At 41.9% G+C, this 26,501-nt stretch overlaps 1 protein-coding gene across 8 annotated transcripts; it reads right to left on the bottom strand.

Annotated features, from left to right (window-relative positions):
* Positions 1-26,220, bottom strand: SNUPN (snurportin 1). 8 transcript variants are annotated; one of them, XM_074296926.1, is made up of 10 exons: positions 26,024-26,181; positions 24,132-24,295; positions 21,263-21,425; positions 19,118-19,256; positions 8,300-8,404; positions 8,048-8,144; positions 4,829-4,926; positions 3,832-3,909; positions 2,101-2,181; positions 1-648 (listed from the first exon to the last, which is right to left on the bottom strand). In XM_074296926.1, the coding sequence occupies exons 3-10, from the start codon at positions 21,418-21,420 to the stop codon at positions 328-330; spliced, it is 1,077 nt and encodes a 358-aa protein (XP_074153027.1). In that variant the 5' UTR covers positions 21,421-21,425; positions 24,132-24,295; positions 26,024-26,181; the 3' UTR covers positions 1-327. The 8 variants fall into 8 exon arrangements, with proteins under 8 accessions (XP_074153027.1, XP_074153028.1, XP_074153031.1 ...); XM_074296927.1 differs by lacking the exons at positions 24,132-24,295; positions 26,024-26,181 and adding exons at positions 22,868-22,983; positions 23,400-23,515; XM_074296930.1 differs by lacking the exon at positions 24,132-24,295 and having other exon boundaries at positions 1-685; positions 2,071-2,181; positions 26,024-26,220.
* Between the last annotated feature and the right edge of the window lie 281 nt (positions 26,221-26,501).

The raw sequence follows: 26,501 nt of genomic DNA, 5'->3' as shown, positions 1-26,501 counted from the left end.
TTCTTACAAATTCCATATGTTTACATAGCATGTCTGAGATAGACTTTTAGCAGATGGAATTGCTCAACTCCGCCCGAGCACCGTCCGCCCAGGACACCATTATGAGATCTAGTGAGGAAGCGCTCTGCATCCTGGGAATGTCTCCTTTCCTTGCCAGGGAACAGGGGTCTCAGCTCAGCTTCTCAGGCCCCAAGCGTGTCTGGCTGAATGGGGTGGATTCAAGTCTTGTCTCCAGGCCTCAGGCACCTGTCACACGCATGACAAGCCATGGGAAGAGCAGTTCGGAGGGTGCAGGTGCAGGCTCTTCCTGGTCCCTTGGAGAGTAGTTCAGTTTTCCATGAGACTTGAGGCTTCAGTTTGGCTGCCCGGAGTGTCGGCCAGCTTGGGGGTGGACAGGTACTCCAGCTCGTAGCGTCCATTCTCAGAGGCCTCGTTAGGATTCACTGCCCTGGCTTCCTTCTTGCTCCTCTTGTGTTCGATGATCTGCTGGAGCTGATGCACAGCATAATCGGGCTTGGTGGTCAGAGGGCCAGCGGGCACTGTCATGCCGAGGACATCGGACACCATGTACGGACGCAACCAGCCAACCAAAGGCGTGCTCCCTGGGCTATAGTGGGTCTGCTTGTGATAGAACAGAAGTCCATCCACCTGCAAAGTGGGAAACCACCAAGGGGTCAGTTAGAGACTCCCCACAAGCACCATCTGAGACCATGAGCTTGTGCCAGAGTGGAGCTGGCTGAGAACAAGCGGATAGCCAAGGAAGAAACCAGTTCCAAAGCTATGTCTGAGAAAGGTTTTAGAGTCCTGAGTTCCAGCAAATGGGATTTCACCAAGTTAGATTAGAAAAGGAAAAATTTTAAGTAAATGTCCATCTTAGAAAAAAGAAATAAGAGAATGTAATGAATACCACAGAGGTGCCAGTTTGCAAGATGATCCACAAGTCATCTTGGGCTGTTGGTCTCCTAATGCTTCCAGAGAGATGTGCCGTGGGAATGCTCACTCAGATTACTGATTGCGCCCCTGCTGAGAGCTAGCATTTCAGCTCCCATTAATGTGCCTCACCTAAGGATTTCCTATAACCTGACATTGTTTTTCATCCTTCAATGACTCATCTTTGAAATTCATTCACTGTCATGTAGGACACAAGCTCTATAAATAAGGGTGGTGTTCTTACCACCTTCTCTTAATTGACTTCCTGTGGTGAGCAAATACTTGGCATTTCCTCATTCTGCAGGCTAGGATCCTTTTAATAAAATCATCTTCCATTCTAACTGACAGTGGTCAATGACTGGGCATAATTTAACAAGGTGGGAGGACAGCCAAAGGAAGGTGCTTTATGAGCCCACAGTGAGATCCCTCAGAGGTTGCTGAGGACAGTAATATTAAGATTGAATGCCCTGTAGAGGTCGCTTCGTCTGTGTCCTCCTTTTACACAAGGGGAACTAAGGCTCAAAGAGAAGTCTCACATCAAAGTAGTGGCAGAGAAGCCAGTGCCCTTGGCTCCCAAGTCCAGAGACCTTCCAATACAGCATGGACAATAACGTAATAATAGTGAACCAGGAGTTCACATGTTGTTAGTGCCTAATCTATCTCTGGACCTGCTAGCAGGGGATCCTGGGGGTGGGTGGGTGAGCACCCCCCCCTTTTCCCCAAGAATCCTCTGGGTCTAAGCCCTGAAGTGCAGAGCATTGGGTAGCACCCAATACCCAGCTCTTCTCTTCCCTTTCCTATTATGTAAAACAGGAGGCTGGACAACATGTCCTTAAAGGTTATTCCCACAGCTGGAGATCCCAGCCCATCTCCTACTAGACCTTTATCATTGGATCCTGGAGGAACACCATACCCTAGTGGCCTGAAGGCGCCAGTGCACCCCCAATGCTTCCAACCCAAAAGTGTGAATCTTTTAAGGGAAAGCAGTCCAATCTGTGCCAGATCCCTGAGATGTCAATCCACCAACCTAGGGATGAAGCTTCTCAGACAAGATGAGCTTTGACACAAGCTCTTTTAAGGACTTTTCAAAGAAAAGTCAAAAATGGTCCTGGGGCTCCAGTCCAGTTCATCCCTGGCTGCTTCAGAAAGGAAAACAGTGAAATTTCTTACTTCAAAGGGGAAATCCGTAGATAAGACCTTGCATATGCTCTCTGGGGTACACGGGAAATTTTTCAGACCCACAAATTTAAACTAGAAGGAAAAAAAACACAGAAAATCACAACAGTGAGACTTGTAGCATTTCTTTATTTCCACCATTTGGGGAATGACCCCAAAGCCAGTAATCTTAGCATAAAGTCAGGCATTCTTTGTCAAGTTTCATTTTATTCTCCCCAACCTACCTCTGAATAACTCTGGACCAGTTTAGGCCGGTTTAGCTTTGAAAATCCTATCAGATTAAGAAATTTGGGACATTCTTTGAATTCTAACACAGCTTCCAATAAAGGTCTGGAAGGATCTTTCTACATACCAGTAATAGCATTCATGCCCAAGAATACCTAGGTAGGATGACAACTCCTGTGTCCTTAATCTCCTTGGCCAGATTCTTGCTTAATTCCAGCAACAAAAGGACTGAAAGGGCTGATCCAGTCACTTTCAAATCCTGATAAACTTCCAAAGATGAATAATTAACCATTAACTAATTAGATGCCCTAAATATAATTAAGAATTATATACATCTTAGATCAATCAAAGCCCCCAGGGATAAAGCAGGGACCTTAAGTTCTTGTGTTGACTCTGACACTAGTTTTGTTTTGTTCTCTCTCTCTCTCTCTCTCTCTCTCTCTCTCTCTCTCTCCTTAATTTTAATTTAATTTTTTTTTTAAATTACACCTTTTTATTTACCAGATATGCATGGCTAATTTTTCAGCATTGACAATTGCAAAACCTTTTGTTCTATTTTTCCCCCTCCCCCCCCATGGCAAGTTTACCAATACATGTTAAATGTGTTAAAGTAATGTTAAAGTATAAGTTAAATAAAATATATGTATACATGTCCATACAGTTATTTTACTGCACAAAAAGAATCGGACTTTGAAATAGTGTACAATTAATCTGTGAAGGAAATAAAAAATGCAGGCAGACAAAAATAGAGGGATTGGGAATTCTATAGTCATTCATAGTCATCTCCCAGAGTTCTTTTGCTGAGTGTAGCTGGTTCAGTTCATTACTGCTCTATTGGAACTGATTTGGTTCATCTTATTGTTGAAGAGGGCCACATCTATCAGAATTGATCATTATATAGTATTGTTGTTAAAGTATATAATGATCTCCTGATCCCGCTCATTTCACTTAGCATCAGTTCCTGTCAGTCTCTCCAAGCCTTTCTGTATTCATCCTGCTGTTTGTTTCTTATAGAACAATAATATTCCATAATATTCATATGCCACAATTTATTTAGCCATTCTCCAATGGATGGGCATCCACTCAGTTTCCAGTTTCTGGTCACTACAAAGAGTCCGCCACTAGTTTTAAGATACTGCTCTTGGATTACTTTTGGCCCATCTGGACCCCAAGTTGTCAAATGATTAGATGAGCTCAAAGGTTCTTACCAAAAAATGTTTATGATCCTAAAAAGGAGCAACAGGACCATGCATGAAAGCAAGACAAAGGCAGTGTACGAAATACATTATGTACTAAATACACCCAAATTATGATTTGATTTTTTTAAACATTTAAACATCTATATGTAAGTAATTGTATTAGGCACTAGGGATGTAAAGATGAAAAAAACTCGTGTGTGATCTCAAGAAATTTATAATTTAATATATGTTAGAACAAAGAGATAATAAACTAACCTATTCCCTGTAAGAAAAATTTTAAATCTCAATATAAAAGACTTACTGGATTAAGCCTGGTTTTCTCTTCAAGTCCCTGTTCTTCTGGTAACTTTGAATGGATCCAGTAGAATCTAAAATCAGTCTAGAAAAGGGAGGGAGGTAGAAGGAAGAAAGGCAAGAAAGAGGGAAAAGATGAAAATCCTCATTGGCCAAAATTCTAATATGGAAAACAAGCATTCTGGTAGGGTGAGCTCAAAGACCCTTTATTTGAATATTTCCACTTTCTTCCCAACAGTCTTATGGGGGTCAAAGTCACAAAAACAAGCATCAAGTACTCTGCCAAGAATCAAGACTACAACGAACTAGTCCCTGATTTCAAGAAGCTTATATTCTGTTGAGGAAACAACATGCACCCACAGACACACAGAAGGATCTACCCAAGAAGGGTAGGATCTACCACTTCAGAGTGCAGGTTTTAGAAGGGCTTCAAGAGGGAGAGGGGAGAAGGGCTGCACCCAAGTCAAGCTTCCTAAAGAAAACCGGGGATTAGAGAAAGATAGGAGGAGGGATACAAATCAAATATTAAGGGATGCTTATGTCTGGCACAATAGCTATTTTGGGTCAGACCAGAATAAACAAAAAGGAGAAATAAATAATAAGCCAAATAAAGGAGTCCATGGATAGATTTCAGGAGTTCTAGGAACATAGGGGGAAAAAAAATTTCATTTTCACTAATTTCCAACTAAAACTTAACATTTCCCCCCATGATAAATGTAGGCAATAAAGCACAGTAGAATCAGACTTCACCAGAGTGCCAACAGGGTCCAAGGCACAACTTGGTTAAAAGGCTAAAGGAAACCAAAGGTGCCTCTTGAGGCCTCCCTAAGCATTCTTTAATCCACTTAGTACCATTAAAAAAAAAAAATTACTTCAAGGAAGTTGAAAATACACGAGACACAGCAGTGTCCTTACAGAGGGTCAAAGAGACTGCTCCCCTACAGTGAACAATTTGGAGGCTAAGAGCAGAAGAGGGGGAGGCATCCCAAGCACCAGACACTTACTTGGCAGTCATAGACAGGGTGTCCCCTCCAACACATCATATCCAGAACATAGTAGGTCTGGTTCAGTTCACTATAGATGCAGTCCAGGATTGTGTAGTCTAGAGATCAAACAGAGCAAATTAGAAAGGCTGCCCCACAATCTCAGGGTTCAGCTCTATGACAATGCGTACCATTGCCCCTGCCCAGTGGGCCCTTCAGTAGGAAGTGGGGAGTGTTCATCCAGTGTTCCAACCCATGCTAGAGGGATATCAGGCTGGCTCTCCTTGGAAGTGAAGGCACGAGAGGGGGAATAGAAACAGCCAGGGAAGTACCTTGAAAGAGATGACCCATCTTCAAGGAAAAGTTTAGTCCCCAATTCTAAGTAAGTATTTTGGAAGTAATATATATACACATATATATGATAATATATAACTTATCTTTAAGCAATCCAGAAAACAATCAACTCAAAGAAACAATTTATTTTGTAGTATTAAAATTATATCAATCAACCAATATGACCTACTAATGGATTTTAAAAACATAAGACATACATCTTGTTCTCAGTAAGCTTAGTGTCAGTTTTTTCATCTATAAAATGGGAATGTTATAGTACCTAGCTTATAGGCCTATTGTGAGATCATGCACATGAAGTGAAGTACTTGGTAAAACTTAAAAGTGCCACATCCATGTAAACTATTATTATGACAGACAATTTGATGCTGATCAGAGAAGGAAAGATCATACAGACTAAAGGAGGATGATTCTGACAGGCAGAGGGGAAAAGGGGCATTTCAAGAAGGAAAAGCATATACAAAGACAAGAATAAGTCTCCTTCATGGGCTATGGGGACAAATAAGAGAACAACTCAATATGAGAGATGGTGCATATTGGGAAGTCAGGGAGAAATAAATAGCCTGGGTGGGGAAAGAAAGCCCCATCATGGCGCACTTCTTGGAAAGAGAAAACTCTAAAATTGATTCAAAAAGGCAATAGGAAATGACTCCTTGAAGAGGGAAATAACATGTCGAAAATAATGTTTTATGGGGAAAAAAAGCTAGATAAATCCAATAAACAGAACTGATCTAAAAAAAAAAAAAAAAAAAAAAAAAAAAAGAGGGGAATGCTTATGAGCATATATTTTTGGATCAAAATGATATGTATCAATATATTTTTTAAAAGAAAAAAATTAGAAGGTATTTTTTCTAAGAAAGACAAATCAGATTGAGTCAAAAAGATGAAGACAAGGTGATTTTAAGATTCTTTTGTAGAAGCCAACTGAGACCCTTCACCTCCTATACTTCCCCCTTCCTCTTTAGACACTTTAAGAAAGCATTTTTCTCCCTACCCTAATCTGAAGCCTTTGTACTGATCTGAAGGAGAAAACTTTCATTTATTATCAATTCTGAAACAAAGCCCAGCATGAAGTTCTTTTTCCTTTTACAAAAAGCCTGATCACTTTTTTGTGGAAAGTGAGTGAAAGTTCAGGGAAGAACTCTGGTCTTTTGGAGGATGGATTTGGGGCCATGGCAGAACTGGGGCACAGAGACAACAGAATTGCACTTAATTTAAGAGAGCACATGTTCTTTCCCCATGCCTTGACCAGAATAGGGCCATGACTAGATTCAGAGAAGGAAGAAATCTTTTGATTTTTTTAGTCAATGGAAGTATCTCCTGAATTCACCTTTGGACAGTGCAAAGAGGAATCCTTGGAGTGGGTGACTGAGGAAAGGTGGAATGAATTTTGGAAAATGATTCTTCTAAGACTTCAAGTGACTCTTAGTCTGTTTAAAGGAGTGAACTGTTAACTGAACTGTCAGCAAAAATGAACCTTTGCTCGTTTTTGGTTATGGAATTCTGATCACTGTCTAGGAGAGCCAAAGATTTTAACTCCAAAATAACTTGTATTAAGAGTTTCAGAAGCTTTGAAAGAGACTGCCCATCTTTGAGTTTAAGAAGAAATATTTAGAATTAAAATCAATAAGATTGTTTCTGGTAGGCTTAAGCTTAAAACAAAGATTGTTGAGTATAAAATGTTTTTTGACACTCAAGGTAGAAAGGCTTAAAAGAAACCTGTTGATAAGACTGACTACACAAGATTTTTAAAAGGATGAAAAAAAGAAAATAAGGAGTTTGTTTCTGGTGTGCTGAACTTGGTTGAGAAAGTCAAGTAAAAATAGAGGTATTGGTTAGGTTACCTAACCTAATCTAATAGGCAATCAGACATGTGAGACTTTTAAATAAGCTTTTAAAGTTTGGTCTAGAGACAAAATTTTAGGAATCATTCTCAGAGGGGATTGTGCCTGAAGAGTGAATTAGAGGAACAAAGATTTAGAGTTGAAGGATCTTAGAGGAATTCTAGTCCAATTCCTCATTTTATAGTTGAGAGAACTGAGTCCCAGAAAGCTTACATGACTATGTAGGAAATGGGGGGTAAAACTGTGAATATGGAAAACTGTGGCTACTATATCTGGCAGTAATAAAGTAATTATACACAAATCTAATCAAGAGAATGACCATGATTCCAGAATTCTGAAGATGAACAATATTGCCAACCTTCTGAATGAAATGGACTCAGTAGGCTAGAGATAGATATTTTTGGATATGGCAATGTAAGAATTTATTTTCCTTGATGATATGCATTTCTTTGCTTTGTTGGGTTTGTTAAACTTTTCTTTTTCTTTAGTTGAGGGGAAGAGACCAGAAGGAAAGAAAATGCATGCTTAAGTGAAACAGCAAATAACTGGAAATCTCCGAGAAAACAAAGTCACTAGAGTGGCAGAAGAAGGAATCCAGAGTGTGGAGCAATGAATGCTTGCTGATCTGATGAAGGATATAGGTAGAGAGGAAAAAAGGTAACTAGATACACTAGGATACAAACTTTCCCCCCCTAACATTTTAATTGGTTTTATAAAGTAAGACTTTTAGAGAAATTCAATGTATTTATGATCCCTAAAATAACTGAAAAGTTAAAGGCTAGAAAGGTCAACCTTACTTTGACAATAAAAGTCTGTATAGAGTCAATAAACATGTATTAAGTTGCACTACACTCCAATCCCTGTATTTGATAAACTCCCCTAGAACAGGACTTTTGTCATTTTTGTTTTGGGGTGCTTAAAATAGAGTACCATCTTGCATGTCTTGTTCTTAATAAAGGCTTGTTGAATTAGAATGACTGGGGCAAAGGCTCCACAAGAGGAGGAAAGAATATTATTTTAAGATGTTTCAAATTTCATAGGCTACCTTTTCCCGTGGATGAGGTCCGCTTATTGCCTCCAGGAAGAAGGGAAGGAAACCTGTTGACACAGTATCCACTCTTGGTGTAAGCTGTAGTAGAACCCTGGAAAATAAAATGAAATTCTTCATTAGATTAGGATCTGGTTGGTTTCTTCATCTTCCCATCCTCCCTTTGCAGTCATGTTAGCCACCCAGGGACTGCCAAAACCAGCACACCAAGCCCCCTCTCCCAAATGGTCCCTCTTCTCAGTCACTTACCTTGGAGGCCACAACAAGGGCTCTTTTTCCCACAGGACACACCACCACAATCCATTCCTGCCCCAGATCTGAAGGGACATCAATCAGCCACTCAGAGAGCATTAACTAGGAGATAAAGACAGTGAAGGATCATATCTGACACTCTGGAACCCGAGGCACCAAAACCATGAGCTCACTTCATCAAAGGGGTCCAAGATCTGGGGCAGCCCAAAGTCACCCAGAAAGTTGAAGGGCTCAAGGCCCCATCTCATTTCATATCCTGCCTTCTTTCTATCAAGCCAGACGCTATCCCTTCAATAGTGAGAGGCCATACTTGGAAAGAGGAAATCCCAATACGATGAATCAATTAAAAAAAAGTCATGACCACAAAGCCCGAGAGAGCCTACTTACTCCCACTACAACCTAAGCAAGAATCTCCCCTTTCATCAACCAAAATACCCAAAGGTCATGTTGTTGGAGTTCAGCTACTATAGTGATGAAGGATGTCACATACCAGGTTTGATACAAAGTACACTCTCTTAAAACTCCAATAGCCTAACAAAATTCTACTATGATGTACATGATTAAACCCCGTAAGTCCCCGATCTTGATTACTTAGAGATAAGCATCAGAGTAAAGTTTATTATTCCATTATCTCAGGTATCTTTCTCCCAAATACCTTTAGTCTCCCTTGCAGACATTCTTTCTTGTCCTAAATTCAAAGGTTTAGTTTTTAATCCAAAGAGTAGTGTTTGCATTTTGCTTCAGTCACTAGATTATTAATTTATTATATTGACAAGCAGTCTCTGCTATTTCAATAAGGGAGTTTTAGTGAGCCAAGTTACTGTAAGACTCAAAAGCTGGAATAAAATCTTACCTCCTGGCCCTCTATATCATGTGAGGTCTAATGATGGAAAATTCATGACCATCTGTGATAACCCATAGCACTGTCCATGCTCTCATTTTCAGGGAGGTTTTTCTTAAATTAAGCTTAAACTTGTCTCTCTAACTTCACCCCTTCCAAAAGGCATTCATATATTTTGTTATCACTTTTATTTCTGAAGACATCCCCCACACATCCCAATCAACAAGTCACTTTTTTGTGACAAATTATCTTTTTTAAAGGGAAGATAAAAAAAGTAGCCCAATAAAGCTAATGAACACCTCAACTGGCTCTAACAGTACACGCCTCTTGTTGCAGTATCTCGCCTTAGTCTCCTAAAATTGCGTTTAATTTTCTTGATTTCTTGGCTACTAGACCATTATCAGACATTCCATAGGAAAATTCCAACTCTATCCACCTTGAAGGCCACCTTTAGATGCTGGCTGCATTGATTTTGTGCAAAAGCTTTCAATGTTCTGAACTGAAATTATCCAACCTGTTCTACTTTCCTATTTTTTCTTTTTCACCTCTTACCAAAGAGTTTTGATGAGCATTGCTTTATAAGAAATTCTGAATAATGGGAAAACTATAATCCTTTTATTCCTGCCTTGTTTCCCAAACTCCATCCCTAAAAGGACTTGATGGCATCACAGAGCATGGAGTGAGGAAGATCTTGGTTCAAATCTAGCCACTGGTCTTTACTAGCTGTGTGACCCTGAGCAAGTCACTGAACCTGTTTTGCATTAGTTCCCAAATCCTTCCAGGGGTGTTGTGAGGATCAAATGAGGTAATATTAGTAAAGTGCTTAGCACAGCGCCTGCATGGAGCAGATGCCTAATAAACACTTACTTCCTTCTTTGTTTTTTCCATACTTCTCTTGAGATTCTAGCCTTTTTCTTCAAATGAATTTTATAACTGCCTGCTTAACTTTTTCTTAACAATATGCATTCATCAACAACAGCATTATTATACCATTCTTAATTATGCCAATTTGATCGGTATAAAGTAATGCATAAAGTTATTTTAATTTACATTTCCCTTATTAGACTATGAGCTCCTTGAGAGAAAGTATTCCTCTTTCTCTTTTTGTATCTCCAGCACTTAGCACAGTGCCTAACACATAAGAGGCCCTTAATAAATCTGACAAACTTTTCAAGTTGTTCTCAAAAGTGTTTTTATCTTTAAAAAAAATTATCTGTTCATCTGCTTACACTGTCAAAACTTGCTTGGTGAGGTGATTAATTTTAAGTAATTGGTTTTTTTTCCTTCTTTTAAAAAATTCTGATTACCAGTTCCACTTATTCAATGATGAAGAAAGCCATATACACTCAGAGAGAGGCCTGTGGGAACTGAATGTGGACCACAACATAGCACTTTCACACTTTCTGTTGATGTCTGTCTGCATTTTGTTTTCCTTCTCAGGTTTTTTCTTTCTAGATCCAATTTTTTCTTGTGCAGCAAGTTAACTATAAATATGTATACATATATTGGATTTAACATATATTTCAACATATTTAACATATATTGGACTATCTGCCATCTAGGGGAGGGAAAAATTTAGAACAAAGTTTTGCAAGGGTCAATAATGAAAAATTACCTATGCATAGGTTTTGTAAATAAAAAGCTTTAGTAAAATCTAAAAAAAAAAAAATTATTAAAAATTCTGGTTACAAGGAATAGTTTATTTCTATTGACCATTTTTCTATTGAGAAATGGATATCACTCTTATAGATGTGCAACAGGATCTTATAAATTTGTGGTATTAGATATGTATCTATACTTTGTAGAATTTTTAGCACAGATGAGTACTATACTTTGTTAAGACTTTTTCTGCCCTCTATTGAGATAAACATGTGTTTTTTTTGTTTTTAATATGATAATTATGTTAACTATTTTTCAAAACTTGGCCAAAATGAATGATTTTTAATTGTTGTGATCTCTTTGAAAGTATTTTAAATTCATTAATATCGTTTATGCTTCTCTTTCAATATTTTTTCCTGATTTTTGTATTTATCACATTTGTCACATAAAAGAAATGTGGTAGAGTGATTTCTTAATTTTTGAGAATAATTTGTGAAATATTGGGACTAACTATTCTTTAAAATTTTGATAGTGCATTTTGGGTACAGCAAAGAATTGGAAACAAATCAGATGTCCATCTATTAAGTTAATGACTAAAGAAATAATGGTTCATGAATATAATCAAATGACATATCTACCATATGTCAATACTGAAAATTTTGAAAAGATCAAATTACTATTGATTAGAGAAATGCAAATAAAAAAACTTTGAGGTACCACCTCATACCTATCAAATTGGTTAAGATGACATTAAAAGAAAATGATAAATGTTGGGGGGATGTGGGGAAAACTGGGACATGAATGCACTGTTGGTTGAATTATGAACTGATCAAACATAACAATTTGGAGTTATGCCCAGAGGGATATAAAACTGGGCCTACCCTTTGATCCATCAGTGTCTACTGGGTTTGTATCTCAAAAAGATCATAAAAAAGGGAAAAGGACACGTGCAAAAATTTTTTATAATAGCTCTTTTTTTTAGTGGCAAGGAATGGGAAATTGAGGGAATGTCCATCAATTAGGAAATGATGCCTAAATTGGGGTATACAAATATAACGAATACTATTGTTTTATAAGAAATAATGAGCAGGCTGATTTTAGAAAGGCCTGTAAAGACTTACATGAATTGATACTGAGTGAAGTGAGCGGAACCAGGAGAACAATGTAAAAATTAAATAGTTTTCCCATGATTCATTAAAGCAAGATTGTGTGATGATCAAATATGATAGACTTGGCTCTTTCTCAGCCATAAGTGATCCAAGACAATTTCAATAGATTTGTGGTGGAAAATGCCCTCCACATCCAGAGAAAAAATTATAGAGACTGAATGCAAATTGAAAAATAATATTTTCACTTTTTTCAGTTTTTCCCTTTTGTTGATTTTCATTCACAACACAATATAGATATATCTTTAAAATGACTGTACATGTATAATAGCAGCTTGCTTTCTGTCTTATAAAGGGAAGAGGTAAGGGAGTGGGAGAGAAAATTTGAAATTCAAAAATATTTTTAATATTTTATTTTTCCAAATATATGCAAAGATAGTTTTCAATATTCATCTTTGCAAAACCTTGTGTCCCAATTTTTCCCCCTCTTCCCCTTCTCCCCAAGATAGCAAGCAATGTAATATAGGTTAAACATGTGCAATTCTTCTAAACATTTCCATAATTGTCATGCTACACAAGAAAAATCAGATTCAAAGGAGTAAAAAAACAAAAGAAAAAAAAAACAAGCAAACAACATTAACAACAAAAAGATGAAAATACTATTCTCTGATTCACATTCAGTTTCTCTAGTTCTCTCTGGATGTGGATGGCATTTCCATCATAAGTCTATTGAAAGTGCCTTGATTGTGGAACTCAAAATCTTATAAAAAATGAATGTTAAAAACTATCTTTACGTGTAACTGGAAAAAAATTAAAACACAATTAAGTGAAGAGAAAAAAAATATGAAAAGATCTACAATGCAGTAGGTGCAAAATGAAGTTAGCAAGCTAAGAATACTAAATAGCAAATTTGCCAATATACTCATTTACCAAGAGATAAATAGATATAAAATTTACCAAAAGATGATGAATCACAAAACAATCCAAAGTGGATGTTGCTGTGATAGACTTGCCTCTTTTCAACAATGAGGTGACTCAGGCCAATTCCAAAAGATTTGTGATGGAAAGAGCCATCTGCATCCAGAGAGTGGACTATAGGGACTAAATGTAACTCACAACATAGTATTTTCATTTTTTTTTTTCTTGAGCAGCATGATAAATATGGAAATAATTGCACATGTTTAAGCTATATTGTATTACTTGCTGTCTACGGGAAGATAGAGGTGGAAAGAGTGAGAGAAAAATATGGAACACAAGTTTTTTGCAAGGGCAAATGTTGAAAACTATCTTTTCATGTATTCTGAAAAATAAAAAGATAATATAAATATTTTTAAAAAATAAAAAAACCAAAGTGAATATTGCATATAAACCATAAGAGCAATATTGTAATGACAATCAACTGTAAAAGATTTAGCCACTCTGATCATGACAATAATCCACGACAGTCCCAAAGGACTCATGATAAAAAAAATGCTCTCTACGTCCTGAGAGAAAACTAATGAACTCTTAGGGAAGAAAGAAACATATATTGTCATTTTATTTTTCTTGAGTTTTTTTCCCCCCCCTGCAAATATAGCTAAAGTGGAAATATGTTTTAAATGACTTCAAAAGCATAAAGAGTATCGTATTTCTTCCTTTCTCAATGGGTGGGGAAGGAAGGGAGGGAAAAGAGAAAATTCAGAATTGAAAATCATTTATTTAAAAAATTTTAAGTGAAAAAATTTTTAAAATTACCAAGATTAATCATGGCTCCAAGTAAGAAGAGAAGCTGAGATAGGAAGTAGTACTTTTATATGACTTTTCCTAACATTTCTTTTCTATCACTTATTTGTTTGTTTGTTTATTTGTTTATTTATTTATTTTGCTTGGTTTAGCTTTTAAGCTTTTTTTTTTTTCCTCTTAAGCTCATGAATCTTAGCTTTTATGCTGTAGGACAAATATAACAATCTTTCTTCCATATGTTAGTCCATCAAAATTCCAAAAATAGCCATCATGTCCCTTCTAAATCTTCTCAATAAGCTAAATCCCTCTAGTTTCTTCAACCAGTTTTTACAAGTTCTTAAAAGGCCCTGTAAACACCCTTCTCTAGACCTGTTCAGACTTGTTCATTTCCTTCCTAAAATGTCCAAAGAGAACTCAATATTCCAGCTATGAACTGACAGGGAAGAGCACAAGACTATTGCCTCCATCATTCTGGATTCAGCATTTACAAAATGATTCTGGTCAAGACTGGAAGAACCGAGATGTAACAATGCTATATATAATTCAGGTATGAGTAATGAACTATTTATTAGTTTTTAATTAATAACTGAATTATTAAATTGGCGTTTAAGATTATTTAGAGTGATATAGAGCCCAAAAGGGTAAAGAGGGGTTTTCTCCCTATAGGACTTCGATGCAGGTGCAAAGTCCCAAGGCTCACAGAAGCATGCCCAGCCAGGACAGCCCCAAATACAGCTCTATGAAGGAGGCTCAATGGAACTCACTAAGTAGGTACTCTCCTGGGGACTGCCACCTCTCTTCCTTCAAGAAAGTTGCCAATCTTCCCCTAGAGAATGGCTGACCAAATGATGGGAGTATGAATGGAAAAGGTGATTTCCTCTCAGAAATGAAAAGAGGAGAAAAGCTGAGAACACTGGTAAGACTGAGCGAAGCAAGCCGAATCCGCAGAAGACTTCATTCTATAACTATAATTAAAAAGAACAATAAAAAAAAAGAACAATTCTGAAAGAATTCCAAACGCTCATCAAGAACTGACCAGGATCTGAGGACTCAGCACTGCTTTGTGGCAATGCAGAGGGAGGGGATATGACCCAGGCCTGGTCAGCGTGGGAACAGCTTTACTAAACAGAACCCGCCTGTCACAAGTGCTCTTTTCCCACAGAAAAGCTGAGGAAGGGACAAAGTACTCATCGAGCACTTAAGAGTTTTACAGACCCTAACTCACTTGGTCCTTTTATCATGATCCTGGGGAGGGGAGGCATTCAGCTGCGAGTCTTCCGGTCAGACAAGGTGGGGGAGAACAGAGGGAAGTTGACCAGCCTGCTCCAATTTTCCTAGGTTGGGCTACTTCACCTCCAAGCAGCTGTGTGAAGACTGAGTTAGCACCCTGGATACCTTAAAATTAGCCAGAGTCAGGATAAGCAAAAGTCCTTGATCTTTATTCTTGGTCTTTTGGGGTAGCACTTAGGGGAATGGACACAGCAATCTCCACACCTTCTTTCTCTCTCTTTCCACTGCCCAAAAGTAACTCTCGCTTGTCTTATTCCACCCTCAGATCTCTCTCACACTTCTCTGTCTACACCCACAGATGGAGCCAGCACAGAATAGTTGGGCAGGCCCATTCTCCAAGCATATGCTAATAGAGTACTGTCCAATTGGTAACTAGCCTTAAATGCTCAGACTTTAGTGCACCAGTTTCAGCCCTTTACACAGCTGGACAACTAATATCACATAAATGGAGAAAGTAGGTCAGGACCACCTAAGTCAAAGGGCTTTCTCTGACAGGGCCGAAGCCTTCAGGAAAAAATGATCCTGCATTGTAGTTCCTAAATCTTCCTGACCACCAATGCCCCCAAATTCCAGGCTCAACAAGCTTCTTTTGCAAACTAAACAAGTAGCTTCCTCCCCATGGCCACAGGGAGACATTCTCCCTGCCAGGGCTCCTTCTTCCCCCCTCTCCCCCCCCCCCCCCGTCCCCAGCGTCCCCTGCCTTCCCATCTCCTCTGGTCAGCCTACGGCCGTCCTCCAGACCTATACTGACCACAGAATGTCCCTTCTACTTCCTAACCCTCAGCTCTTTTCTCAAAATCAGGAATTCCTTTCCTTGCTTAGCTAAATTACTTTCTGACTCCCATGCTTAGGCTCCAGATCAGGAGAATAGGTTTTCAAGTGCCCTTGGGATGAGAGCCTTCTTGAGTCTGGCTCCATTCAGCATCTATCAGCCCAGCCTTTCTCTGTGAGCATTATCTAGATTGCTTTTCTGGGAGGTCAGGAATCTCCCTGTTAAGGTAAGGAGCTAGAAGTAGAGGTAATCTAAGGATTCACTTAAGTTATTATATTCTGCCTTTGACACAGCTAGGACAAGACTCAAGCTGGTGTCTGGATCCATTTCTGGAATCTAGACACCCATTCACACTGCCTTGAAAAAGAATCTTTTCAAAGATATAGAAATGAATAACTAGTATATAATTATGACAGATTTTCAAAATGTGCAGCTCTCTTCACATTCACAAATGATTCCTAAATCTGTTAACATTCTTCCTTTAGGTGCCATTACAAACTTGGCACCTTTGGGATAGGACACTTTGTTCCTGAAGGATAAGATTTTTTCATTTACAGGAAGGTCATTCTGTCTACAGATGGCAGCATCTGTATTATAAAAGTATTGTAAAATCCTTGAGGGAGAGGGACTCCCTCCTGCACTCAACTGGTTGTATAATGTCACCTTGAGGGCAAAAAAAGACACACTGTTGCTCTTGCTACTTCTCTGGAAAAAAATCACCTCTGAAACACTGACAAAGTAATTCCTATCCCAGTCATCAGAAAAATGTGAATACAGAACAGTCTGCATTTCTGTGCCTGTAATAAATTCTCATGCTACACCTCCAAGTGCTTTTATCAGCTGCACAAGAAATTTTGATTTCATTTCTAAATATGCTTAGTATAGTACAATAATTCCTCTCCACTTAACCAAACACTTACAATTATTGCACTTGGACCTAAATGGCCTCTAAGGGGCAAAAGTAACTATCACAAAGCTCATACACATTCTTCCTAAGAAAAACAAAGGTCTTTTATGGAAAACAAAACAGCAGACATAGTAGTTACTAGATGTGACTGTTAAAGAGGAGGGAAATGATATAAGAATAAAAAGCAGAAGACAACAGAAAAAAGATAATGATAAATATTGGGCGGCATGTGGAAAAATTAGGACACTAATACATTACTGGTGGAGTTATGAACTGACACTAACCATTCTGTAGAGCAATTTGATACTATGCCCAAAGGCTATCAAATTTGTACATATCCTTTGATCCATCAGTGGCTCTACTGGGTCTCTATCCCAAAGAGATTTTAAGAAAGGGAAAAGGACCCACAAATGCAAAAATGTTTGTAGCAGCCCTTTTCATAGAGACAAGGAACTGAAACTGAGTGGATGCCCATCAATTGGAGAATGGCTGAATAAATTGTCGTATATGAATGTTATGGAATATTATTGTTCTGTAAGAAACGATCAGCAGGATGATTTCAGAGAGGCCTAGAGAGACTTACATCAACTGATGTTAAGGGGAGTGAGAATACAAGACAACATTGTACATGGCAATAAGATTATGTGATGATCAATTCTGATGGATGTGGCTCTTTCCAACAAAGAAGTGATTCAGGCCAATTCCAATAGACTAGGGATGGAGAGAACCATCTGCATCCAGAGAGAGGATTAGGAGGACTATATGTGGATTACAACATGATATTTTCACTTTTTTTGTTTGCTTGCTTTTTGTTTTCTTTCTCATTTTCCCCCCCTTTTGATCTGATTTTTCTTGTGCACTATGATAAATGTGGAAATATGTATAGAATTGTACATGTTGAACATGTTTGTTGTCTGGGGGGGGGCAGGGAGAAGGGAGGAAAATTTATAACATGAGGTTTTGCAAGGGTGAATGTTGAAAAGTATCTCTGCGAAATGCAAATTAAGACAACTCTGAGATACCACTACACACCTGTCAGATTGGCTAAGATGACAGGAACAAATAATGATGAATGTTGAAGGGGATGTGGGAAAACTGGGACACTGATACATTGTTGGTGGAGTTGTGAAAGAATCCAACCATTCTGGAGAGCAATTTGGAACTATGCCCAAAAAGTTATCAAACTGTGTATACCCTTTGACCCAGCATTGCTGTTATTGGGATTATATCCCAAAGAAATACTAAAGAGTGGAAAGGAACCTGTAAGTGCCAAAATGTTTGTGGCAGCCCTTTTTGTAGTGGTTAGAAACTGGAAGTTGAATGGATGTCCATCAATTGGAGAATGGTTGGGTAAATTGTGGTATATGAAGGTTATGGAATATTATTGCTCTGTAAGAAATGACCAGCAGGAGGAATACAGAGAGGCCTGGAGAGACTTACATCAACTGATGCTGAGTGAAACGAGCAGAACCAGAAGATCACTATACACTTCAACAACAATACTGTATGAGGATGTGTTCTGATGGAAGTGGATATCTTCAACATAAAGAAGATCCAACTCACTTCCAGTTGATCAATGATGGACAGAAATAACTACACCCAGAGAAGGAACACTGGGAAGTGAATGTAAATTGTTAGCACTACTGTCTATCTACCCAGGTTACTTATACCTTCGGAAGCTAATACTTAATGTGCAACAAGAAAATGGTATTTACACACATATATTGTATCTAGGTTATATTGTAACACATGTAAAATGTATGGGATTACCTGCCATTGGGGGGAGGGAGTGGAGGGAGGGAGAGGATAATTTGGAAAAATGAATAAAAAAAAAAAAAAAGAAAAGTATCTCTGCATATATTTTGACAAAAGCTATTATTTAAAAAAAGAAAGAAAGAAAGAAAAGGAAAAAAAAAAGAATAAAAAGCAGACAAACCCTACCTCAGCACAGATTGGAATGGACGCTTACAATGATGATTAGGTAATCAAAGAAGAGTTAAACTCCATGAGAAAGAGATATTTAAGAAAGAACAAGATGTAAAAACATAAGAGAGTTTAAAGTGAGCTTTTTAGCAGCAAGTATTTCAAGCATGGGAAATTCATCCATGGACCCTCATGCCATGATAATGCTAGATGAGTAAGATGTTTCTTTAATAAACTCTGCATTAAAATTTCTTCTACATGCTCAAGAAAGTCTATATATGGCATGTAAAAAAGACATAAGGTAAAGTGGTATGGCAGAAAGAATTGGAGTAAAGAATCAAGATCACCAGTAAGAAGCTAAAGGATTTTACATAAGTCCTTCACTGGCTCTGGATCTCTGTTTCCAATTTTGTAAAATTAGAAGGTTAATCAGGATGATTTCTCAGGTCCCTTACAACTCTAAAATTTGACCCCAAATCACAAATGCATGTAAAAATTGGTTAAGTCCTTCAGTCTGCCCCCAAGCTAACCCACTTTTATCTAACACTTTTCCCCCATCTCCTGATCACACCACCCTGTCCAGTGCCAGTACCCAAGGGATGCCATCACTTGTACTTATTCTTGGAACTGTGAGGGACACCTGCAGATGGCTCACCTGGTTAGCGTAGCGCCTTGGCAGCTTCCTGCCAGTGTCAATGTCCATGCCTTCCTCTTCCTTATCTTCCTCATTATCCAATCCCGTCCAGTCATCCTCAGCCAATCTCCTGGCATGATTCACATAGTCTAGTCGCTTGCTTTAAAGAGAGAAAGAGAGGGGCACAGATGCTTTCTTAAAAGCATGTAATGGTGTGCAAATAAGGAAGAGGCTCCAAATGTTCTGGAAGCAGAAGAGGGGGTGATGTGGGGCTACAGCCAGAAAGCTGCATTAGTAATCTCTTTCTCAGTCATTTTAACAAGGGATAATTTTTCTAAATAAGCCCAGACATTTGAAAATGAATTTTCCAAGTGGGATTCCGTAATTCCCTCTGCTTGGCTCGTCTGTCAGATGAAAAGGCCAGGCTGCTTGATCTGGAGCCACAGTTATGCATCTGCAGAAATTCCATTTCAGATTAACTAGAATGAGGAGGAACAAAAAATTTGGGGAGAAGGAAAAGAGCACAAATTATTTCCCTCAGGCTTTCTGGGAAGAAGACAAGCCTTTTGCCTGTCCCTTTGGGGTTTTCAAAAAGGTAACTTTCAGGATGCCCTTTTTAAAGATAGGTTTCTAAAAAATGGGCTTAAAAAACTTCATAGAAATAAACTATAAGCAATTAAAGACCAATCACAGGTCTCCAAATTCCCTTTCAAGATTTCTAAGAACTAGAATGCATGTGTCCATAATATTTTTGTTTTCATTCAATTACTCATTCATGCAAACATAACTTATGTACCCGACACATGCAATGTGTTGTGCCAAGCACTGGAAAAGTCAAACAGCCGCCCTTCAAGAAGCTTTTAATATGTTCTGGGGGAGACCCTCAGAGCAGAGTTAGCGCTCACTCTTGGGAGGACACAACATGATTTTAATTACCAGTGTCCATGTCCTAACAGAACCCTTATTCTTGTCATTTTAAATTTCATACTCCCATATGGATTTACGAGTTTGTAAATGCTGACATGTGATTTCAGTAGTTCAGCAAACTCTCAAAGCATCCCGGCCACAGTATACAACGGCAGCCTGTGAGAGAGGTTTGGGGGATACTCCCTGATCACACTTGTGGTCGGGGTTAGAGGCCTTGCTTACGCCTGTGTTTACCCTTCTACCACAGACATGCTGCCTCCCTCTTAGTGACATATTTCAACTTCTGCGACGCCCCTCCTACTGGGCATCTGTATCACTTCCAAACTGCCACTGTCAATCATAAAGCTGGTTTTTCAAATGTCTTAAGTGACGTTATCTGAAATCCTGTAGAGTTCCCTCAAGAACTTGCCTTAGTATCATCTCAACCAACTGAAAAATCCAAGTCAGCCAACAGTAGTGGTGAGTCACCACAAGCTCCCTGCTTCCTTTCCCTCCCTCTTAACCATACATAACAGCCATTTACTCCAAGAATAAGAATCATCTGGAAGTGGAATTTGAAAACTCAGTCCCCAGAGTTGTGAGCACAGGACTGGCAAACACATCCTCTACCCAGGAAGGCGCCCCTGCCCCGGGCCATCCCACTGCCCACCCCGGACACCCACGGTGCAGCTGTTTCCGCTTCTCTGAGATCAGATTCGGTGCCAACAATGCAGAAAATCAGACCTGCCCTAGGGGCAACCCATTACCTCCCAACCCTGCCCTGTTCCTACCCCCGGCCGGCTTGGCTCATCCCGGCAGGGTGGCATTTTGGATAAAGCATATGGAAGGCATTTCCTTGGGCTTACTGTGGATTTTTTTTAAGTCCCCGGGCTTAGAGGAAACATTCAAGAAAAGGAGAATAGGAAATATGCGCCAATGCCAAGCTTCCCAGGGCAATAGACTCCACGTGTGAGCCGACGAGGGGGTGGGAACCCAGAGGGAGCAGAGGAATGAAGCTCCAAGGATCTACAGGCGCTGAGCCTCTTCCTCCGAGATAAAGCAGAATCTAACCAATAATGAAGCGGGGACTTTTCGAACAGATGGCTCTGGCTTATGGCAGGGCTGGGACAGCACAGCCTCATCTTTCCCCAGGCTCCAGCCTGAAAAGCACCCCTGCCATCCAGAAGGAGGGGGATCTGCCGGCCAGAGAACAGGGCTGGAGGACCGGGGCGTCCCGGAGACGGGGAGAGGCTCACGTACGACTTCTGAAGCTCCAGGAGTTTCCGGCGCCTCTCGCTCTGTTCCAGGGAGCTGTACTTGGACTTGTACTGGGCCAGGCGAGGGTGGGGTGCCGAGGGGCTGTTCAGGTCTTGGGAGACTGAAAAACTGCTCGCCAGGGCTTGGCTTAGCTCCTCCATGTTTTCTGTGAGAAACAAAAGGTGATATCAGCAAGGGGACAGAGAGGGTCCACGACCGGCGCTCTGGCCAAGGAGCTCGCGTGGGGGCAGCCCCGCAGCCGGGCTCCGCAGCAGTCTCTGCCCAGTCGGCCTCAGAGGGCCCATTTCACAGATGGCGGCACTGACACAGGCCCATTCCTCTGAACGCTTCCACCCAGACCCCCCCAGAGGCCGACGACTTGACTCGCCAGCTGCAGCCTGGCGTCCCCCGTGGGGCAGTAGGCTCAGACGCAGGTTTGGGGGCCCGGACATTGGGGAACCCTCGTCGCTTGATTACCGAGTCCTCTGGCTCTGACCCCGGGAGGTCATTTAACCTGCTTCAGTTTGCCCTCTGTAAACTGGGGGACAGCGCCCCCCCAGGGTGCTGTGAGGACCTGATGAGACAGTATTTATAAGGCACTTGGCAAACACTGGAAGTGACATACGAATGTTAGCCATTCTCTGACCCAAATCCACTCCAAGGGCAAGAGAAAAAGGCTTGTTAATGGAAAGAAACAGACTCGGGGCAGAAAACATTTGCTTCAGACGGCGGCCTCGGTGTGAAGAGGAGCCCCGGTTTCTGGAATTTCCAAGCTCCAGCCGCCTCCTGCAACGTACGTCCCGCCCATTGACAAGCCAGGACCAAGAGCCTACAAGCAGCAGGGGCGCCCCAGTAACAACATGAGACCCTCTTCCCGTGTCCCGAGCGCAGGGCCTGGCGGGGGGGACGCGACAGCAGCTGACACCTGTGTGCAGGGCGGGGTGGGGGGCTCCTCACTTGGCGCCCCCAGAAGTTCCTACAATGGAGGAGCTAGCTCCGGGCCCGGGTCCTCGGGACGGGCTTCCTGCAGAAGGGATGCGAGCTGAGGAGGGGGCGCAGGGACGGCCGCAGGCTCGGCTCCCCCAGATGGGCGCAGCTCGGATGCGGGACTGCCAGAGGAGTCTGGGACACGTGCTCCCATTGTCAGCGTCCCAGCCTCCTCCAATCATTTCCCGGTTTTATCATTGTCCCAAGGAGGTGAGGGGGGCAGCCAGGTGCCACGGGGGGCAGGGCTGACTCCAAATCCAGCCCGGTGGCCCTGCCTCAGTTTCCCATCTCTGAGATGGCAGCCTCCTCCCGTCCCTCTGACCAGTGACCACCATCAGCCCGCCCAAAGAGTCGGACGGTGGGTACAACCCGGGGCCACTCCTGCCCAGCCCCCCCAGCCCGCTCAGGGCCGGCCCTCCCACCCCCTCACCTGGCTGAGGGCCCAGCACCGACCCCCGCGTCTACCGAGCCCTGAAGCCACAGGTCCCAAACTCAGCTGGGGGGGGGGGGGGTCTCGGCAGCCCGGCAGGAGCAGGGAGGAAAGGCACCGCCCACCACGGTCATGGGGAAAGGCCCAGGTCCTGGGGCACAAGGCGCCCCCGTGCACCCTAAAGTGCCTACTGTGTGCCAGGTGCGTGAGGACCCGGGGAGTGGGAGGCGCGGGCGGGGCGGGGGAGCCGCCCCAGATGCTCAGAGGTGGTGGGTCAGAAGCTCCAGAGGGATGGATGGGGGTCTAACTGAGGGAAGAGGAGGGGGAGGTCTCAGAAATGAGTCACTGAAATGACTGGGAAATCACAGAGGAGTCTCTGAGGGAAGGGTCAAGATTATGGGGAGGGGTCTTCCTCCAGGAGGAATGGTGAGGAGGGGTCTCTAAGAGAAGGGTCACAGGGAATCACTAGGATGAGGGCGGAAGATTAAGGGGAAGAGAAGGGTTTGGGAGGTTCATGGAGAGGAGTCTGGGGGAATTATGGGGCGGGGTCTCGGAGAGGAGGTCTCCAGGAGGAATGGTGGGGAGGGGTCTCTGAGAGAACGGTCCCCAGGGGGATATCATAGGGAGAGATAGGGGGGTCTGTGAGGAGGTGGGGGGATCGTGGGGAGGGTCCCCAGAGCAGATGGCGGGGAGGGGTCCCAGCGGGGTCTCACGCACACGTACGTGGTGGCGGCGGCCGGGCGGGGCCAAGGCGCGCTCCAAGGGGGCAGGGGCCCGGCGTTCAGGGCGCCCAGGACGAGGCTCGCGCGCAGCCGCTTCCGTCGCGCGGACCAACCCCCGCGGGAAAGGGGGGGGGGGGCAACCAGCCGCGTGCCCGCGGGGCCCCGCCCCCGCCTCGCCGCCATCGTTAAGCGCGCGGTGGGGCAGGACAGCCGCACACCGGGTCTCCACTTCTCCTCCTCCCTCCTTCCTCCTCCCTTCCTCCTCCTCCCTCTCTTTCCCACCTTCGCCCCAACACCCCCTCCCCAAACAGAAAGCCAGCTCTCATCCGCGCATGCGCCCCGGCTCGCAGGCGTGGCTCCCCAGCAGTCCCCCCCGCGCCTACCGTCGGCTTCTCTCAGAGGCTTCCCGGGCCTAGGCCCGAATCTCTGGGCCGGAAGTGCCCTTGTGGGCGGAGCCTAAGGACGCCGGGATGAACGTGAAGGCTGGCGTGGTGTTGCCCCCTAGCGGCCGCAGGCTTTGCTTGCACTTCTGGCATTGGGAAGACCCGAGTTCAAACGTGTCCTCCCACACTTGGTAGTTGGGCAAGTCTCCTGACTCTGCCCGCCTCAGTTTCCTCATTCGTAAAATGGGCCTAACAAGAGCACCTCCCTCCCAGGAGAGTTGTGGGGCTCAGGTGAGATAATATTTACAAAGTGCTTAACCCAGAGCCTGGTCCACAGTAGTGACATTTACCCCTCCTCCGCTCCTCCCTTTTACTGAAGAAAAAAGGTCCGAAGGAAAAAAAAAGAACTTGAATCCAGATCCCACTCCAAATCAGAGACTTTCCCCGCTGCGCCGGTCTGGTCTGCTCAGGGTCCTCCCGGAAGAGTTAACGGAGCGTCCTTTGGAGTCCTTAACTTCAACAATAAAATAAGCATTTATTAAGCGCTGACTGAATCCCCTCCTCCCAAAGCAGCTTTCCCTCGGGTCCTGGCGGAAGCCAGAGGTACAGCCTGTCAACCCCAAGCAGTATCCGGAGCCCAGGAGATGCAGCCCCTCTTAATGCCCCCCAACAAGTCACTCCGAACGGACGGAGACCCTCAGCCACACTGTGGTCCCCTTGTATCAGTCCTGCGTCATACTCTTCCTGACCCCCTTTGGCAAAGATACGGCAGTGGTTGGCCGGTTCTCTCTCGCCCATTTTACAGATGGGGAAACTGAGGCAAGCAGGCCACATAGCCGCTGGCTACTACAGGCCCATGGACTTATCCCCTGAGGCACCTCTGTGGCAGAGGGGGCAAATCCCAGGCTGAGGAGCCTCAGAGGTGTAACTTACATGGTTAGACTGGTCTCTTGAGAATGTCAATTTCTAAGTATTTTTCTTAGTCAACTCTAAAAGGATGTATCCATCCAAAACCGAAAGCAAGCATCACAGGCCACGGGGATATTCTAGACCTTGACCCGTACGTATGGGAATAAAGCACTCCTCCCACTATCATTTTGCTGTAGTTCTGGAAATTCTAGCCACAGCAAATAAGAGAAAAAAAAAATAATAAAAGCCCAGAGATGGGTAAAGAGAAGATAAAATTGTCCCCATTATGTACTTGGAAAACCCTGGGGAATCCTCAAAGATGCTCATTGAAATAAATTAAGCAAAATTACAGGCTACACAATATGCTTTCTCAAATCAATAGCATTTCTATGTAAAAATAAAACCCAACCAGCAAAAAAATAGAGAGAAACCCCATTCCAAATGGGTATAAAATACATAAACTATCTGAAGATCAACTGCACTAAAGCATTACAAAATGCACCCTAAAGAACAACTTAAATCATTTAATTTATACTTTAACATAATTGACATGTATTGGTCAATCTGGGGGGGAGGGGAAAATTAGAACAAAAGGTTTGGCAATTGTCAATGCTGTAAAATTACCCATGCATGTATCTGGTAAATAAAAACTATTAAAAAAAAAACAAAAAACTTAAATCGATAGAGGAATCATTAAATGCTCGTAGGCAAACTGTATCAATAAAACAAAAATGACAAGGCCTCCAAAGTGAATTTACACTTTTAATGCAATTCCAATCAAATTACCAAGAGGAAGCTTTATAAAACTTGATAAAATAATAATAAAATTTATTTGGAAAAACAAAAATCTACCCTATCAAAGGAAAGGATGAAAAGAAGTAAGAACAGAAAATGAGTATTTCTAGTCCACAAACTATATTACAAAGCAGTTGTCATCAAAACTATATGATGTTAGTTAAAAACTAGAGACAAAAATGGAACAACTCTAACAGGGAAAATCAGAAAAAGTAAAACTGAATAATATAGTGCTTGATAAATCACCAAGAAAAAAAATTCTTTATTTGATTAAAAACTCCTAGGAAAACTGGGAAATCAGTCTGACAGAAATTAGGCTTAGAGCAACACTTTGTACCCTACTCCGCAATATATTCTAAATGAATATCCAGCCTTGATATAAAAGATCATGCTACTGAGAGAGAGAGAGAGAGAGAGAGAGAGAGAGAGAGAGAGAGAGAGAGAGAGAGAGAGAGAGAGAGAGAGAGAATTGTATTATTCTAAGAGGGATGTCTTCCATTTGTTTAACTTAGTAAGGGTTAACCTGAATAGTTCTTACCTTAGAGCCCCACATGGGCAAAGTTCTGTGAGACCCTCTGAGGAGGGAGGTATCTGGGTCCTGGTCCTGACTTCTGTTGCTGTTGGCTTTTGATCCCTTGTGATTATTTTGATAGGAAGGCATTTGATCCTACAGCTCTAAAACACCTAGGCTGACTAAAATTGCTTAATCTTCCAGTGAACAATAGTCCCTTGTGTGTGAATTCTGATGGGATGTGTGACCTCATTGGACGTTTTTATGATTTCATATCACTATGGTGATTTTTAAGTGGGAATCCTAAGCATAACTAACTCCAAGAGGACCAAAACAGCTGCCTGTTTCTTTCTGTAAACTTCTTCCCCAAAAGTTTTCTCTGTCTTTAGTGGCTCTGGGATTTCATCAGAATAGACATTGCTCCCATTACCACAGATCCAGACTTTTCTCATTTTGTGCAATTCTTATCTACCTATAAGTCAATTCTTTTTAATAGAATTTCACT

The sequence above is a fragment of the Sminthopsis crassicaudata genome, chromosome 2 (assembly GCF_048593235.1).
Source record: "Sminthopsis crassicaudata isolate SCR6 chromosome 2, ASM4859323v1, whole genome shotgun sequence".
NCBI classification, from domain to species: Eukaryota; Metazoa; Chordata; class Mammalia; order Dasyuromorphia; family Dasyuridae; genus Sminthopsis; species Sminthopsis crassicaudata.
Note: the sequence above shows the minus strand (reverse complement) of the source record. Positions and strands in the feature narration are given on the sequence as shown.

Bases quoted from the DNA above. Each gene is read 5' to 3' on its own strand.
- SNUPN (XM_074296923.1), bottom strand. From the start codon at position 21,420: ATGGAGGAGCTAAGCCAAGCCCTGGCGAGCAGTTTTTCAGTCTCCCAA. The intron at 3,910-4,828 runs GTAAGTGTCTGG...TCCCTTTTCTAG, and splicing joins ACCCTGTCTATGACTGCCAA to ACTGATTTTAGATTCTACTG. The intron at 2,182-3,831 runs GTAAGTCTTTTA...TTTTCCTTCTAG, and splicing joins AGAAAACCAGGCTTAATCCA to TTTAAATTTGTGGGTCTGAA.